The following is a 17,727-nucleotide window of genomic DNA, read 5'->3' as shown; positions in this document are numbered from 1 at the left end:
CGTCAACACAGTACGCTGGGCAAAATACTGTGTGACATAGTACTTACATCCATTTGGCTTAAGAGCACCTTCTTAGAAGCTCTACAAAATTAAATGTCCTTTAAAACGTAAATGAAAAACTTGAATGCAGAGTCCTAGTACAAAACTAAAAAGCACAGTTTCTGCATTATGTGGAGTCAGTGGGGTAAAATGTCTTTTTCTTTTTGTCTTTTTTTTTACCTGTCTGCCATGATAGCTTAAAAACATTGTGAGATGTGTGTGTGTGCGTGCCACTGGAAGCCAAGGGTATCAAATTACTGTTGTATGTGTGTTACTGGCAGGCAAAGAGTAACATTTTTGTGTTACTGACATTCTTAGGATAAAACTGTTGGGAGGGTATTTTCGTGGAGGAAAGCTGGCAACCTTGGGACAAGTCAGTGTTTGTTCAAGTTGTGCATTTGTTATTACCTATGCAAACACTACTGTAAAATGTTTGCTTACAAGACACAGACAGCTACTGCACACATAGTTATGCTAAGCATACTGAGAATATGTGGTTTATACAAAAAACACCACCAACACACAGAAAAAAACTAGCAGAACTGAAACTTCATGTTGTACAGAAACAGTTATTCTTGATAAAGAAATACATGAACTGATCTTTGGAAGCACAGAAACAGAGGAAACTATACTGTGTGGGGTTGATTAGAGAGGTATGATACTAGGGTATATACACAACTATTTATTTTGGGGCTTAAAGGGACAGTAAATACCTTGAGATTTAAAATGTTTAGTTTTGCATATTGCAATATATTTTTATTATTTATTTGGTCCCCGTTTCATGCAGTTTAGCTCTGAAAATGATATACGGTAATTCATTATTCTCATAACTTTAAAATGCACCCCTCAAGGCTATAACTCTGCTGCATATCTGTCCCTAATTAGCTTTAACTGATAACCGTTAAACAATGAACCTTATTCTAACTATGACCAGCCATGTTGTCTGTGCCCTAAAGCTCAGATTGGCTGCTCCAAAAAAGGCAAATGGTGGGTGGAGATTTGCTATTGATAAATCTAGGGGTAGACAGATATATCGGAGTGGCCCATTATTAGGGCCGATATTTGGAATTTCTGAAATAATCGGTATCGGCCAGAAACTTACAAATATGGAGCAAATCAAAACAAATTTAGCTCTGTGTACTTGAGGGAAACTATGTAGTTTTAAGTGACGCAAATCATCACTCAAATCATTTATAGCAGCACATACTGTATAAGCTGTACATAGCATCTAATAATAAATAGCACTGATAACAAGCCCAGGTGTTCCTGGGAGCTTGGTTACCAACTACCATACCCCCAATGGCAGCCTGTAGATGGACTTGCATAAACAAACATATGGTTTGAAAATGGAAAATGTGATCTTTAAAAGGGACAGTCTAGTCCAAAATAAACTTTCATGATTCAGATAGGGCATGTAATTTTAAACAATTTTCCAATTTACTTTTATCACCAATTTTGCTTTGTTCTCTTGGTATTCTTAGTTGAAAGCTTAACCTAGGAGGTTCATATGCTAATTTCTTAGACCTTGAAGCAAACCTCTTTCAGATTGCATTTTAACAGTTTTTCACCACTAGAGGGTGTTAGTTCACGTATTTCATATAGATAACACTGTGCTCGTGCACGAGAAGTTATCTAGGAGCAGGCACTGATTGGCTAGACTGCAAGTCTGTCAAAAGAACTGAAAAAAGGGGCAGTTCGCAGAGGCTTAGATACAAGATAATCACAGAGGTTAAACGTATATTATAAATGTGTTTGTTGAGCAAAACTGGGAAATGGGTAATAAAGGGATTATCTATCTTTTAAAACAATAACAATTCTGGTGTAGACTGTCCCTTTAAGTGGCACTTAAAGCTACATAGTTTCCCTGAAGTACACAAAAATTACTTTTGATTGGCTCATAGTGGTCAGCAATACCATACAATAAATCTGCTTGCTAATTGCACATTACACATTTGCAAAACATTTCACTAAAGCTGCTATATTTTACGATTTTTTCATTTAAAAATATTTTATTTTCCCCTTTCATGGGCATAGAAAAAAAAACATTTAAAAAAGTGATAGTTCAATTAAATGTCCACAACAAACAACCTTGAGTAGAAAGCTATGCAGTATAGGAGTCTAGTATCAATATTCTCTAGCAGTGGATAACAATGCTCTGACCATTAGGTGGCGCTGTTACGCATGTATAAAACTGGCCATAAGTGACATAATAAAGAAACTTATAGTCTACTCCTCAGTACCAAGGAAAGTATTTGCACTCCAGTAAATATATGAACATATTAAAAATTAAAGCAAATAAATAAATCAATATAGCACTGATATTCCAGCATGTCCTTTCTTTCCCTGTCAAGTGGCAGTAAATTATATATATATATATTTTTTTTTTTTTTAAACTTTATCTGTAAAGCAACAAGTGAGTGTGTTTTTAGAGAAGTGGCAGCAATATATAAAAAAAAACAGAAGCCGTTTAACAGGAGAACATGCTTAAAATGTTATGCTTTCTGCACTATAATGTTTTTCTTCTGGGAGTATTAAAGAAATTGTGTAGTGTCTAGCTTTGCAGTAGTGACTTAAATTTAATTTTATGTCAGTAAACCTTAAAAATAATGTTATATAATTCTGCACATAGTGCAGAATTATATAACATTATATTAGCGCAAACTTTATAAAACATAATATTCCCTTTTAATTTTTTAAAACAACGGCTGGTTTTTCAGGCCCGCTCTCTGTGCTCTTCTGAGCGGGTCTGTTTTTATTACACAGCGCATCGGGCCAGCTGTATAGTCACAGCCCGACCGCGCCATAACACTAAGTGCAGCTTGCTCCTGCTGTCAGACAGAGCGGCCCTGAAAAAACAATATTGGTTTATCCCTAGATTTAATGTTTTTTTAAAAAAAAATACATAATGTTTACTGAAATATTTTAAGGCTTGGTTGATATGTTTTTCTATAGAACACAAAAGAAAGTCTTGTAAGGAGTTTACGGTCCCTTTAAAAAATGTACAGTAAACACCTTGTAATTACAATTTTTTTTTGCAGCTGTACAATAAATTATTATATTGGGTGAGTGGGAAATATTTTGAATGCATTAACATCTTGTTTGATGCAACTGTTTTTCAATAGCCACACACTACTTGCCTTATTTAGAGGAGCAAATCTAAATTTGCTTCTGGAGAATTTAAAGGGACATGAAACCCATTTTTTTTTTTTTTTCTTTCATGATTTATAAAGAGCATGCAATTTTAAACAACTTTCCAATTTACTTCTTTTATCTAATTTGCTTAATTGTCTTGATATCCTTTGTTGAAAAGAATTTCTAGATAGGCTCAGTAGCTGCTGATTGGTACATAGATGCCTCATGTAATTGGCTCACCCATGTGAATTGCTATTTCTTTAACAAAGGATATCTAAAGAATGAAGCAAATTAGATAATAGAAGTAAATTGGAATATTGTTTTAAATTGTTTTCTCGATCTGAATTATGAACTAAATTTGGGTTTCTGGTCCCTTTAAGGCTAGTCACAGTGATTATGTTAGCAAAACTTGCTTTGTTTTACAGTTCTTATCTTTTCTCTTAAAGGGACATGGAACAAAAATGTTTCTTTATTATTTAGATAGAGCATGTAATTTTAAACATCATTCTAATTTAATTCTATTATCAAGTTTTTTTTGTGCTTGTTATTTTTTGTTGAGAAGCAGGGATGTAAGCTCTGGAGCGTGCACATGCCTAGAGCACTATAAAAGCAGCAGGTTTCCACGAATGTCATCCATTTGCAAAAGCACTAGAAGGCAGCACTATTTCCTACCATTTAGTGCTCCAGTCATCTACCTAGGTATCTCTTCAACAAAGAACAACATAGGAATGAAGCAAATTTGATAACAGGAGTAAATTAGAAAGTTTTTTATTTTTTTTAAATTCTACGCTCTAGGAGCAGCTAGCAGGCGTGCGCGCGCACACAAGCCGGGCACAGCTAGCAGGCGCTCGCGCACACACACAAGCCGGGAGCAGCTAGCAGGCGCTCGCGCACACACACAAGCCGGGCACAGCTAGCAGGCGCTCGCGCACACACACAAGCCGGGAGCAGCTAGCAGGCGCTCGCGCACACACACACACAAGCCGGGAGCAGCTAGCAGGCGCTCGCGCACACACACACAAGCCTGGAGCAGCTAGCAGGCGCTCGCGCACACACACACAAGCCGGGAGCAGCTAGCAGGCGCTCGCGCACACACACAAACCGGGTGCAGCTAGCAGGCGTGCACGCGCACACACACAAGCCGGGCGCAGCTAGCAGGCGTGCACGCGCACACACACAAGCCGGGCGCAGCTAGCAGGCGTGCACGCGCACACACACAAGCCGGGCGCAGCTAGCAGGCGCGGACACAAGCCAGGCGCAGCTAGCAGGCGCGCAGGCACACAAGCCAGGCGCAGCTAGCAGGTGCGGGCGCACACACAAACCAGACGCAGCTAGCAGGCGCTCGCACACACACAAACCAGACGCAGCTAGCAGGCGCGCGCACACACAAGCCAGACGCACTCCCAGAGAGTTAGGATAAACTATACAAAGTGATAATGTTTTATACAGAGTGATAAGATAATATGATCTGTTCTCCCTGTAAGCCCAGCCCATTTTATTGGGTTATGGTTTCAAAGAGCATAAACAGCTATTTCATATACAAAAAACCTATGGAAACAATTTCCCATATATATTTTATATTCTGAAACAGTCCCTTTAAGTTTTTCAAACTTTTGATTCTGGATTTTTCATGCAACGATAACAAATAAAAGCAACATGAAATACTTTGAGATTGTCATCATGTATTTAATATACATTATTTTGCTTGCTTGCGTGTAAAAACTGCTTGTCCCACACTCCCTAGAGAAGCCAAAAAGCAAAAGTTGGTAACCTAGGCTTCCTTCAATATGCTGCAAATTGCCATCTACATACTAGAAAGTAATTGCTTAGCACCCATACTTGGTTCAGAACCCTGGATAGCGCTTGCTGATTGGTGACTACATTTAGCTACCAATCAGCAAGTGCAACCCAGGTCTGAACCAAAAATGGGCCGGCTCCTAAGCTTACATTTTTGCTTTTCCAATAAAGATGGCAAGAGAACAAATAAAAATAGGAGTAAATTAGAAAGTTGATTAAAATTGCATGCTCTATCTGAATCATTAAAGGGACTGTAAATCTTAACCCCTCTATTAATATATATAATAATTAACATTAATATTGTAACGATTGAACTCAGTTTGCAGAGTATAAGTGCTACGGAAGCGTTTTAAAACCAGTTCAAATAATTACCTCTTTCAATATCCACTATCCGCCCATGCAGCCACAGATATGTTTGTTTTTCATTGACAGCGCTGCCGTTACGTCAATCATTACCTTCAATACGCCCATTTTTGGATCCGGAGCGTGCATTTACACTTCTATTACGCATGCGCAGTTCAACCATGATTAGCATTATCATTAAACTATCATTAGCATTATGTAATATGAAATAAAAAATTAAAATTTTAAAAAATAAGTCTTTAATAAAACATTACTTTCTATTTATTTAGTTGCTCATTCGTCAATAGGAGTGACTCACCGCTCATTCAGATACACAGTATCTCAATGCACGATGAAGCATTGAGATTCAGTGTATAGGGCTGCAGACTGAGTGTAATGCGCATGCGCACGTGGAGAGGGAACGCGCGCTGTCAAAATTGCAGAAGACGGACTTTCGCTCTGCTGTTGGCTGCAGGGGCTATGACAGTAAGTATTGAAAAAAATAATCAAACTCGTAGGCGGACAGAAGATGCGTTTTTGGGTAAGTATAAAATACTTATTTAAACGCTTCCACTGCGCTTTTGCCCTGCATAGTAAAATTAATCAATATAATAACTTGTATATTTTAATTTATTGGGAACTAAAGTTAAAGGTTTACTGTCCCTTTAAAAGAAACAAATTTGTGTTTAGTATCATGACAGAAGTAAATTTAAAAGCATCTAAATTTGCATGCTTTTTTAAATCATTAACTTAATTTTGACTTTCATGTCCCTTTAACTGTACTTTTTGTATTAGATTAAATCAAATCCATTAGAACCGTGCTAAATATTCAACACTACATTGTGTGTTTTAGACCGTTCTAAAACCCACTGACAGAGTTGATTTTGCATCGCATTTATGTCACCAATATTTTGCATTAAGACACATCAACAGCTATATGACAATTCATCATCTTCCAGCAGTTTTCCACATTTTTGGAGTTTTCAATTCCAACAGTCTAAAACTTTTGAAAAGGTGTTTCGGCTTATTTTAAGCAGCGCGTCATGTTTGTTCTCGGTGGAGATAACCGCTAAATGAGAATACTACCTGCAAAAACCATATTATCTTGCAGGGTTTTAAAGTACCATACAGTAGAATTGCATAATCAACAAATGAATAATAAAGAGACAGTGCAAAAGTACTTTGTGTGAATTTTAAATGAGTAGTAGATTTTTTTTCTGACAAATTTCAAACTTAGTTCCATTTTCATTCCCCTTGCATCATGTGACAACCATCAGGCAATCACAAAATGCATATATGTATATACTGTGAAGTCTTGCACATCCTCAGAAAGTGTGCATATAAAAAGATTTTGCACCTTTAGATAAATGAAAGTGAATTGGAAACAGGGTGGTTAAAATGTATTTATTATTTAAATCAGATTTTTTTATTTAAAATAAACTTTTTTTTTTTCATAAAATGCTTTTTGAGGAAAATCTATCTAAAGATAATATATATTTAAAATACATTATAATCTCAAGGTTATTCATCTTGAAAAATAGATTAGTTTTTTATTATATAGGAAGATGCTGTATATTCACGGCTGTAATGTTTAATTTTTTTTGGTAACCTAATTCCATTAATCCAGTCACAACGTCATGCTCTCCCAAAGGTTTCTGTCAGATTATTTTGGGCAATTTTTCTATCGTAAAGATATCACAGATTATTGTTTTAGTAGTTTTCAAAACTGTGAATTTGTGCCAGCAGAAACATCATGACCCTTATTCACAGCAAAATGTTCTAAGAAAACTTTTGAGTTTCAGATAGAGCATTCAAATTTCATTTTTACTTCTATTATCAAATTTGCTTCATTCTCTTGGTATCCTTTGTTGAAGGAGAGCAATACTCTATTGGGGCCAAGTTGAATACATTAGGTGAGACAGTGACAAGCAGCTAGCTCACAGTAGTGCATTGCTTCTGAGCCTACCTATGTATGCTTTTAAACAATGGATACTAAGAGAACAAAGCAAATTAAATAAGAGCAGTAAATTGGAAAATTGTTCAAAATTGCATGTTCTTCTTGAATCATAAAAGTTTAATTGTGACTTTACTGTTTGTTTAATGCCATTGCTCCCTTGCAAATCTATGTACACAGAATCAACCCATACTAAGTGTCAATAAGCTTACTAAATAGAAAATTATTTGGAGTGGGAAAAAAAATCTGCAAAAGGACCTTAGTGTGAGAAGGAAACTATTTTATTTAAATTGTTATTAAGGTAATCATTTTTTTCCTTCCAATAAAATACAGTTGAAAAATTGATAAAATATGAATGATTAACCAATTTAACTGGAGGTAATTCACCTCCCAATAACTTCATTAATTAATTACGCATAGCTAATGATATATAACCAAATCTGTAATGATCATCTAAATTGGCTTTACTGACTAGTGATTTAAATCAATTTGATTTAAATTAAATCCACCCTGATTGGAAAATTGTTTAAAACTGCATGCTCTATCTGCAACATGAACATTTCATTTTGACTTTAGTGTTCCTCTAAGTCCTACAAGCCACATTTAAAGAACAGCAAAAGGCGGCATGTAACACTGGAACGGATTTATAAATATCACAAAATTATCAGTGAAAAAGTACACACCTGTTTTGAATTAATGTTGGATTCCTGATCTTTTGTGTTCTCTGTAAATGTTTTCTCAAGCATCAGGAAAGTAAGAAACCCGATGATAACCCACAACCCAAGGAGCTTCTGTTGTTGCAAAGACTGAGCACTACCTGTAGGAAAAAACAATCATCAGAAGCTGATGGGTAGTGCAGTGTTTGATTGAAAGCATAAATTAAAGAGCTGTAAGTTTAGCGGCTTCTGCAACAGAGGTATAAAACTAGGCTCTTGTCATTAGCGCATATAAACACTGCTACTTTTACAGGCATATTACATACTACCTCCTGTCTACAGAATGAGCACTGTTTGTATGTGATGTGATAAATACACACAATTCTTGATGTCAAGATGTATCTTGCAGGTGCACACATATACACACTGCTTCCTGCCTATGATAGGAGTGAGTTTCACACTGCATGCTGTCTGGGCATATATCACAAACACTTCCTGTTGTTTAAATATGTGAAGAAGACACTTCCTGTATAGAAGCATCCCCTTCAGTGGTGTATTTAGCTTTGTGCTGCCCATGGCAATAAGAAATCTGCAGCCACTAAACTATCAACAATTTTTATCACAATATTTGTCTCCTAACTAGAGGTCAGGGATACACTCAGGGATCATGCACCTCTACTAGACAACCAGTGATTTGTAGTAAATCAGTAAAACCAGAGGTCAGGGATACACTCAGGGATCATGCACCTCTACTAGACAACCAGTGATTTGTAGTAAATCAGTAAAACCAGAGGTCAGGGATACACTCAGGGATCATGCACCTCTACTAGACAACCAGGGACTTGTAGTAAATCAGTAAAACCAGAGGTCAGGGATACACTCAGGGATCATGCACCTCTACTAGACAACAAGTGATTTGTAGTAAATCAGTAAAACCAGGTCAGGGATACACACAGGGATCATGCACCTCTACTAGACAACCAGTGACTTGTAGTAAATCAGTAAAACCAGAGGGATACACACAGGGATCATGCAGCTCTACTAGACAACCAGTGATTTGTAGTAAATCAGTAAAACCAGAGGGATACACACAGGGATCATGCACCTCTACTAGACAACCAGTGACTTGTAGTAAATCAGTAAAACCAGAGGTCAGGGATACACACAGGGATCATGCACCTCTACTAGACAACCAGGGACTTGTAGTAAATCAGTAAAACCAGAGGGATACACACAGGGATCATGCAGCTCTACTAGACAACCAGTGATTTGTAGTAAATCAGTAAAACCAGAGGTTATGATACACACAGGGATCATGCACCTCTACTAGACAACCAGTGACTTGTAGTAAATCAGTAAAACCAGAGGGATACACACAGGGATCATGCACCTCCACTAGACAACCAGTGACTTGTAGTAAATCAGTAAAACCAGAGGTCAGGGATACACACAGGGATCATGCACCTCTACTAGACAACCAGTGACTTGTAGTAAATCAGTAAAACCAGAGGGATACACTCAGGGATCATGCAGCTCTACTAGATAACCAGTGATTTGTAGTAAATCAGTAAAACCAGAGGTTATGATACACACAGGGATCATGCACCTCTACTAGATAACCAGTGATTTGTAGTAAATCAGTAAAACCAGAGTGATACACTCAGGGATCATGTACCTCTACTGGACAACCAGGGACTTGTAGTAAATCAGTAAAACCAGAGGGATACACACAGGGATCATGCAGCTCTACTAGATAACCAGTGATTTGTAGTAAATCAGTAAAACCAGAGGTTATGATACACACAGGGATCATGCACCTCTACTAGACAACCAGTGACTTGTAGTAAATCAGTAAAACCAGAGGGATACATTCAGGGATCATGTACCTCTACTGGACAACCAGGGACTTGTAGTAAATCAGTAAAACCAGAGGTCAGGGATACACTCAGGGATCATGCACCTCTACTAGACAACAAGTGATTTGTAGTAAATCAGTAAAACCAGGTCAGGGATACACACAGGGATCATGCACCTCTACTAGACAACCAGTGATTTGTAGTAAATCAGTAAAACCAGAGGTCAGGGATACACTCAGGGATCATGCACCTCTACTAGACAACCAGGGACTTGTAGTAAATCAGTAAAACCAGAGGTCAGGGATACACTCAGGGATCATGCACCTCTACTAGACAACAAGTGATTTGTAGTAAATCAGTAAAACCAGGTCAGGGATACACACAGGGATCATGCACCTCTACTAGACAACCAGTGACTTGTAGTAAATCAGTAAAACCAGAGGGATACACACAGGGATCATGCAGCTCTACTAGACAACCAGTGATTTGTAGTAAATCAGTAAAACCAGAGGGATACACACAGGGATCATGCACCTCTACTAGACAACCAGTGACTTGTAGTAAATCAGTAAAACCAGAGGTCAGGGATACACACAGGGATCATGCACCTCTACTAGACAACCAGGGACTTGTAGTAAATCAGTAAAACCAGAGGGATACACACAGGGATCATGCAGCTCTACTAGACAACCAGTGATTTGTAGTAAATCAGTAAAACCAGAGGTTATGATACACACAGGGATCATGCACCTCTACTAGACAACCAGTGACTTGTAGTAAATCAGTAAAACCAGAGGGATACACACAGGGATCATGCACCTCCACTAGACAACCAGTGACTTGTAGTAAATCAGTAAAACCAGAGGTCAGGGATACACTCAGGGATCATGTACCTCTACTGGACAACCAGGGACTTGTAGTAAATCAGTAAAACCAGAGGGATACACACAGGGATCATGCAGCTCTACTAGATAACCAGTGATTTGTAGTAAATCAGTAAAACCAGAGGTTATGATACACACAGGGATCATGCACCTCTACTAGACAACCAGTGACTTGTAGTAAATCAGTAAAACCAGAGGGATACACTCAGGGATCATGTACCTCTACTGGACAACCAGGGACTTGTAGTAAATCAGTAAAACCAGAGGGATACACACAGGGATCATGCAGCTCTACTAGATAACCAGTGATTTGTAGTAAATCAGTAAAACCAGAGGGATACACACAGGGATCATGCACCTCTACTAGATAACCAGTGATTTGTAGTAAATCAGTAAAACCAGAGGGATACACTCAGGGATCATGTACCTCTACTGGACAACCAGGGACTTGTAGTAAATCAGTAAAACCAGAGGGATACACACAGGGATCATGCAGCTCTACTAGATAACCAGTGATTTGTAGTAAATCAGTAAAACCAGAGGTTATGATACACACAGGGATCATGCACCTCTACTAGATAACCAGTGATTTGTAGTAAATCAGTAAAACCAGAGGTTATGGATACACTCAGGGATCATGCACCTCTACTAGACAACCAAGGACCAGTGACTTGTAGTAAATCAGTAAAACCAGACCGATACACACAGGGATCATGCACCTCTACTAGACAACCAGGGACTTGTAGTAAATCAGTAAAACCAGAAGGATACACTCAGGGATCATGAACCTCTACTAGACAGTCTGGGTAGGTGAAATATAAAACTTTTTTGCGCTGCCTTTTAGCGTAAGCCTTGGCTCCTAGGATATTTTCCCCAAAAATATCTTGTTTTGGTGTACAGAGGGGATGAAAGTTTAGGAGTGTGAGGCGCAACTGAATGCTTATACCCCTATATTTTAAATTAACAAAAGGTTGTGTGGAAAAAAGATAATCAACCCATTTCAAATATTACACTGAACTTAATTTTTGGAAAATATTTTATTAGCCCAAAGAAAATAAAATGTAAGTATACATATAATTAAAAAACAAATATATGTGTACCACAACCAATGGGTATATGGAAGAGCCTATATATGGTCTTGACAAGTATTAGATTTGCCGTTTGATATCTGTCCTGGTGTGATATTGCAGAGAAAAGAGTGGTCCTGTAGTCAGATAATGAATAAACTTTTAGTATAGGACTAATCTAAGTATTGTACCTAGTACATTGAAACACTTGCAATAGCCTAAAATAGTCAAAAATACAATAATTTTGGTATTGAAATAAAGAGAACAGGAAATATTTAGCACACTTTAAAAAGCTGTGTTACCATGTATATAAATGATATGCCATAAAGAGCTCTTAGATTGTTTAAAAATAAGAATGCAAATGCAAGTATCTGAAAAACGTAGATAGCAGAAATATAGATCTAAATATATATTTTCTTTCTAGTAGTCGGCCGACAGGTTAAAAAAAGATATAGAAATATAAAAATATATATTATAAAAAAATATATATTTAAAAAAAAGTAATGCCAGAGTTTGGTTAAAATCCCACCGGTGGATTTAAATGTAAAGTTTGTATCCTATTTGCGATAGTCTTAGACAGTTTGTGTCAATTTGTACAAATTCTTGGGTAAACTGTAATCCTTATATTAAACTAATGTTGCAAGGTCCTTGATATATCCTCCTATAGTTGTTAACTTGTGTAGGAGTGAGATCCGTGTGTTGCTAAGGTGATGCCAGAGCTCTACGGTCTAAAGAGATAAGACGGTAAGGAGCGGTTTTACTTACTGTGCTCTTAGCCGATTCTGGAGACTGGTTGAAGTAGTTCCGCTCAGCTGGTCTTTCTTGCAAGTCGTGGATTCTCCGATGGATTAGAGTAAATGTGAATCCACCTTTAGTTGGGTATACTTCTTTTGCGGTCTGATGTTTAGAAAGCAATTCCGGAGGAAACACCAATGTGTTTTATCTGCCTTATATTTAGTCTTTAGATGCTTGCAGTGGAAGCGGGTGAAATGAACTTAGGCTTATAACGGATAGTTCCTTTAGCCACAGTAAAGTTTGTTCTTGACACAGGAAAGTTTAAAATTGTCACAGTAGTTCGCTACGCGTTTCGGCCGTTACACTGGCCTTTTTCAAGCTGTACTACTGTTTGAAAACTTGGCGGTCTTTTTATTCATTCAACCTGTCTTTTCAATTAGACAGTTTAGGCAATTATTCAATTAGCTTTAAAGAGGAGCAGAAACTTGCATGGTTTCTATATTTCTTATTGATTTCTGTTTGCGGACATTTTTGTATAAAAAATTGCATAAAAGTTCATAAAATTCGTAATCTTGGCTATTTCTTGAACATTATACAAATTTTGTAAATACGTATAATAAGGAAAGAAAGGATATAGGGAAAAAATTATTTAAGCTGTTTCAATCACAGTCATTTGTTGAACATTTAGAGATCTGTGTTTTAAGTATTTGTATGCACGAAAAATTTCAAAAAAAAAATTGTAGGATATATATGTATAAGTAATTAGAAAGTCATTTTTAATTGTATTAAACATGTGTATATTGGTTGTAGACATCTATTTCTGTTTGCAGACATTTTTGTATAAAAAAATTGCATGAAAATTCATAAAATTCTTAATCTTGGCTATTTCTTGAACATTATACAATTTTGTAAATACGTATAATAAGGAAAGAAGGGATATAGGGAAAAAATTATTTAAGCTGTTTCAATCGCAGTCGTTTGTTGAACATTTAGAGATCTGTGTTTAAATATCTGTATGCACGAAATATTTTAAAGAGAAAATATGTAGGATATATATCAGTGACGTGCAGTGACGTCAGAGGCTGGTGAGGCAGTGGCTTGGATACGCCTTCATTCTTTAGATATCCTTTGTTGAAGAAATAGCAATGCACATGGGTGAGCCAATCACATGAGGTATCTATGTGCAGCCACCAATCAGCAGCTACTGAGCATATTTATATATGATTTTCAACAAAGGATATCAAAAGAATGAAGACAATTAGATATTAGATGTAAATCGGAAAGTTATTTAAATTGCATGTTATTTCTAAATCATGAAAGAAAACATATGGGTTTCATGTCCCTTTAAATGGTGTCTTGGAAAACTGGTCAACTTAGTAAACATCTGATTTTAGTCTAAAGGATGTAACAGAAACACTTGCCAGATAACAAAATGCTTTCTCTGATTATGAGATCTAGAAATCCATGCCCATTAAAATATGTTTAAAACATACTTTTTACTTTAATGCTGTAAATTATGCTTATAGATTCTTTCATTATTCAGTAAATATAAAAAACATAATTTATGCTTACCTGATAAATTCCTTTCTTCTGTTGTGTGATCAGTCCACGGGTCATCATTACTTCTGGGATATAACTCCTCCCCAACAGGAAATGCAAGAGGATTCACCCAGCAGAGCTGCATATAGCTCCTCCCCTCTACGTCAGTCCCAGTCATTCGACCAAGAATCAACGAGAAAGGAGTAACCAAGGGTGAAGTGGTGACTGGAGTATAATTTAAAAGATATTTACCTGCCTTAAAACAGGGCGGGCCGTGGACTGATCACACAACAGAAGAAAGGAATTTATCAGGTAAGCATAAATTATGTTTTCTTCTGTTATGTGTGATCAGTCCACGGGTCATCATTACTTCTGGGATACCAATACCAAAGCAAAAGTACACGGATGACGGGAGGGATAGGCAGGCTCATTATACAGAAGGAACCACTGCCTGAAGAACCTTTCTCCCAAAAATAGCCTCCGAAGAAGCAAAAGTGTCAAATTTGTAAAATTTGGAAAAAGTATGAAGCGAAGACCAAGTTGCAGCCTTGCAAATCTGTTCAACAGAGGCCTCATTCTTAAAGGCCCAAGTGGAAGCCACAGCTCTAGTGGAGTGAGCTGTAATTCTTTCAGGAGGCTGCTGTCCAGCAGTCTCATAGGCTAAACGTATTATGCTACGAAGCCAAAAGGAGAGAGAGGTAGCAGAAGCTTTTTGACCTCTCCTCTGTCCAGAATAAACGACAAACAGGGAAGAAGTTTGGCGAAAATCTTTAGTTGCCTGCAAGTAGAACTTGAGGGCACGAACTACATCCAGATTGTGTAGAAGACGTTCCTTCTTTGAAGAAGGATTTGGACACAAGGATGGAACAACAATCTCTTGATTGATATTCCTGTTAGTGACTACCTTAGGTAAGAACCCAGGTTTAGTACGCAGAACTACCTTGTCTGAGTGAAAAATCAGATAAGGAGAATCACAATGTAAGGCTGATAACTCAGAGACTCTTCGAGCCGAGGAAATAGCCATTAAAAACAGAACTTTCCAAGATAACAATTTTATATCAATGGAATGAAGGGGTTCAAACGGAACACCCTGTAAAACGTTAAGAACTAAGTTTAAACTCCATGGCGGAGCAACAGCTTTAAACACAGGCTTGATCCTAGCTAAAGCCTGACAAAAGGCCTGGACGTCTGGATTTTCTGACAGACGCCTGTGTAACAAGATGGACAGAGCTGAAATCTGTCCCTTTAATGAACTAGCTGATAAACCCTTTTCTAAACCTTCTTGTAGAAAGGACAATATCCTAGCGATCCTAACCTTACTCCAGGAGTAACCTTTGGATTCGCACCAGTATAGGTATTTACGCCATATTTTATGGTAAATCCTTCTGGTAACAGGCTTCCTAGCCTGTATCAGGGTATCAATAACCGACTCAGAAAAACCACGTTTTGATAAAATCAAGCGTTCAATTTCCAAGCAGTCAGCTTCAGAGAAGTTAGATTTTGATGTTTGAATGGACCCTGTATCAGAAGGTCCTGTCTTAGAGGTAGAGACCAAGGCGGACAGGATGACATGTCCACTAGATCTGCATACCAAGTCCTGCGTGGCCATGCAGGCGCTATTAGAATCACTGATGCTCTCTCCTGTTTGATTTTGGCAATCAATCGAGGAAGCAGCGGGAAGGGTGGAAACACATAAGCCATCCCGAAGTTCCAAGGTGCTGTCAAAGCATCTATCAGAACCGCTCCCGGATCCCTGGATCTGGACCCGTAGTGAGGAAGTTTGGCGTTCTGGCGAGACGCCATGAGATCTATCTCTGGTTTGCCCCAACGTCGAAGTATTTGGGCAAAGACCTCCGGATGAAGTTCCCACTCCCCCGGATGAAAAGTCTGGCGACTCAAGAAATCCGCCTCCCAGTTCTCCACTCCCGGGATGTGGATTGCTGACAGGTGGCAAGAGTGAGACTCTGCCCAGCGAATTATCTTTGATACTTCCATCATTGCTAGGGAGCTTCTTGTCCCTCCCTGATGGTTGATGTAAGCTACAGTCGTGATGTTGTCCGACTGAAACCTGATGAACCCCCGAGTTGTTAATTGGGGCCAAGCCAGAAGGGCATTGAGAACTGCTCTCAATTCCAGGATGTTTATTGGAAGGAGACTCTCCTCCTGATTCCATAGTCCCTGAGCCTTCAGAGAATTCCAGACAGCGCCCCAACCTAGTAGGCTGGCGTCTGTTGTTACAATTGTCCAGTCTGGCCTGCTGAATGGCATCCCCCTGGACAGGTGTGGCCGATAAAGCCACCATAGAAGAGAATTTCTGGTCTCTTGATTCAGATTCAGAGTAGGGGACAAATCTGAGTAATCCCCATTCCACTGACTTAGCATGCACAATTGCAGCGGTCTGAGGTGTAGGCGTGCAAAAGGTACTATGTCCATTGCCGCTACCATTAAGCCGATCACCTCCATGCATTGAGCTACTGACGGGTGTTGAATGGAATGAAGGACACGGCATGCATTTTGAAGCTTTGTTAACCTGTCTTCTGTCAGGTAAATCTTCATTTCTACAGAATCTATAAGAGTCCCCAAGAATGGAACTCTTGGGAGAGGAAAAAGAGAACTCTTCTTTTCGTTCACTTTCCATCCATGCGACCTTAGAAATGCCAGTACTAACTCTGTATGAGACTTGGCAGTTTGAAAGCTTGAAGCTTGTATTAGAATGTCGTCTAGGTACGGAGCTACCGAAATCCCTCGCGGTCTTAGTACCGCCAGAAGGGCACCCAGAACCTTTGTGAAGATTCTTGGAGCCGTAGCCAATCCGAATGGAAGAGCTACAAACTGGTAGTGCCTGTCTAAGAAGGCAAACCTTAGATACCGGTGATGATCTTTGTGAATCGGTATGTGAAGGTAAGCATCTTTTAAATCCACTGTGGTCATGTACTGACCCTTTTGGATCATGGGTAAGATTGTCCGAATAGTTTCCATTTTGAACGATGGAACTCTTAGGAATTTGTTTAGAATCTTTAAATCTAAGATTGGCCTGAAAGTTCCCTCTTTTTTGGGAACCACAAACAGGTTTGAGTAGAACCCTTGTCCTTGTTCCGACCGCGGAACCGGATGGATCACTCCCATTAATAACAGATCTTGTACACAGCGTAGAAACGCTTCTTTCTTTATCTGGTTTGTTGACAATCTTGACAGATGAAATCTCCCTCTTGGGGGAGATAATTTGAAGTCTAGAAGGTATCCCTGAGATATGATCTCTAGCGCCCAGGGATCCTGAACATCTCTTGCCCAGGCCTGGGCGAAGAGAGAAAGTCTGCCCCCCACTAGATCCGGTCCCGGATCGGGGGCTCTCGGATCATGCTTAAAGTCAACAGCACCCATGGGTAGATTCAAACTCTTGACCATCTACTTGCAAGTCAGGCATGCTAACCACTAAGCTATGAAAGAACATTGTCTTTGGGGCAGCAGCAGGTTTCCTGGCCTGCTTGCTCTTGTTCCAGGACTGGTTAGGCTTCCAGCCTTGCCTGTAACGAGCAACAGCTCCCTCCTGTTTTGGTGCAGTGGAGGTTGATGCTGCTCCTGTTTTGAAATTCCGAAAGGGACGAAAATTAGACTGTCTAGCCTTAGCTTTGGCTTTGTCTTGAGGTAGGGCGTGGCCCTTACCTCCTGTAATGTCAGCGATAATTTCTTTCAAACCGGGCCCAAATAAAGACTGCCCCTTGAAAG

At 38.7% G+C, this 17,727-nt stretch overlaps 1 protein-coding gene across 1 annotated transcript in view; it reads right to left on the bottom strand.

The window, feature by feature from the left end:
- The window catches only part of SLC39A13 (solute carrier family 39 member 13), a 136,345-nt gene that overhangs the window by 90,348 nt on the left and 28,270 nt on the right, over positions 1-17,727 (bottom strand). Inside the window, exon 4 of the mRNA XM_053720341.1 lies at positions 7,948-8,081. Coding sequence (XP_053576316.1) covers positions 7,948-8,081 — 134 coding nt within the window. The remainder of the gene's footprint in view (positions 1-7,947; positions 8,082-17,727) is intronic.

Source organism: Bombina bombina, chromosome 7, assembly GCF_027579735.1.
Source record: "Bombina bombina isolate aBomBom1 chromosome 7, aBomBom1.pri, whole genome shotgun sequence".
NCBI lineage: Eukaryota > Metazoa > Chordata > Amphibia > Anura > Bombinatoridae > Bombina > Bombina bombina.
This window is presented reverse-complemented; position numbering and strand designations above follow the sequence as displayed.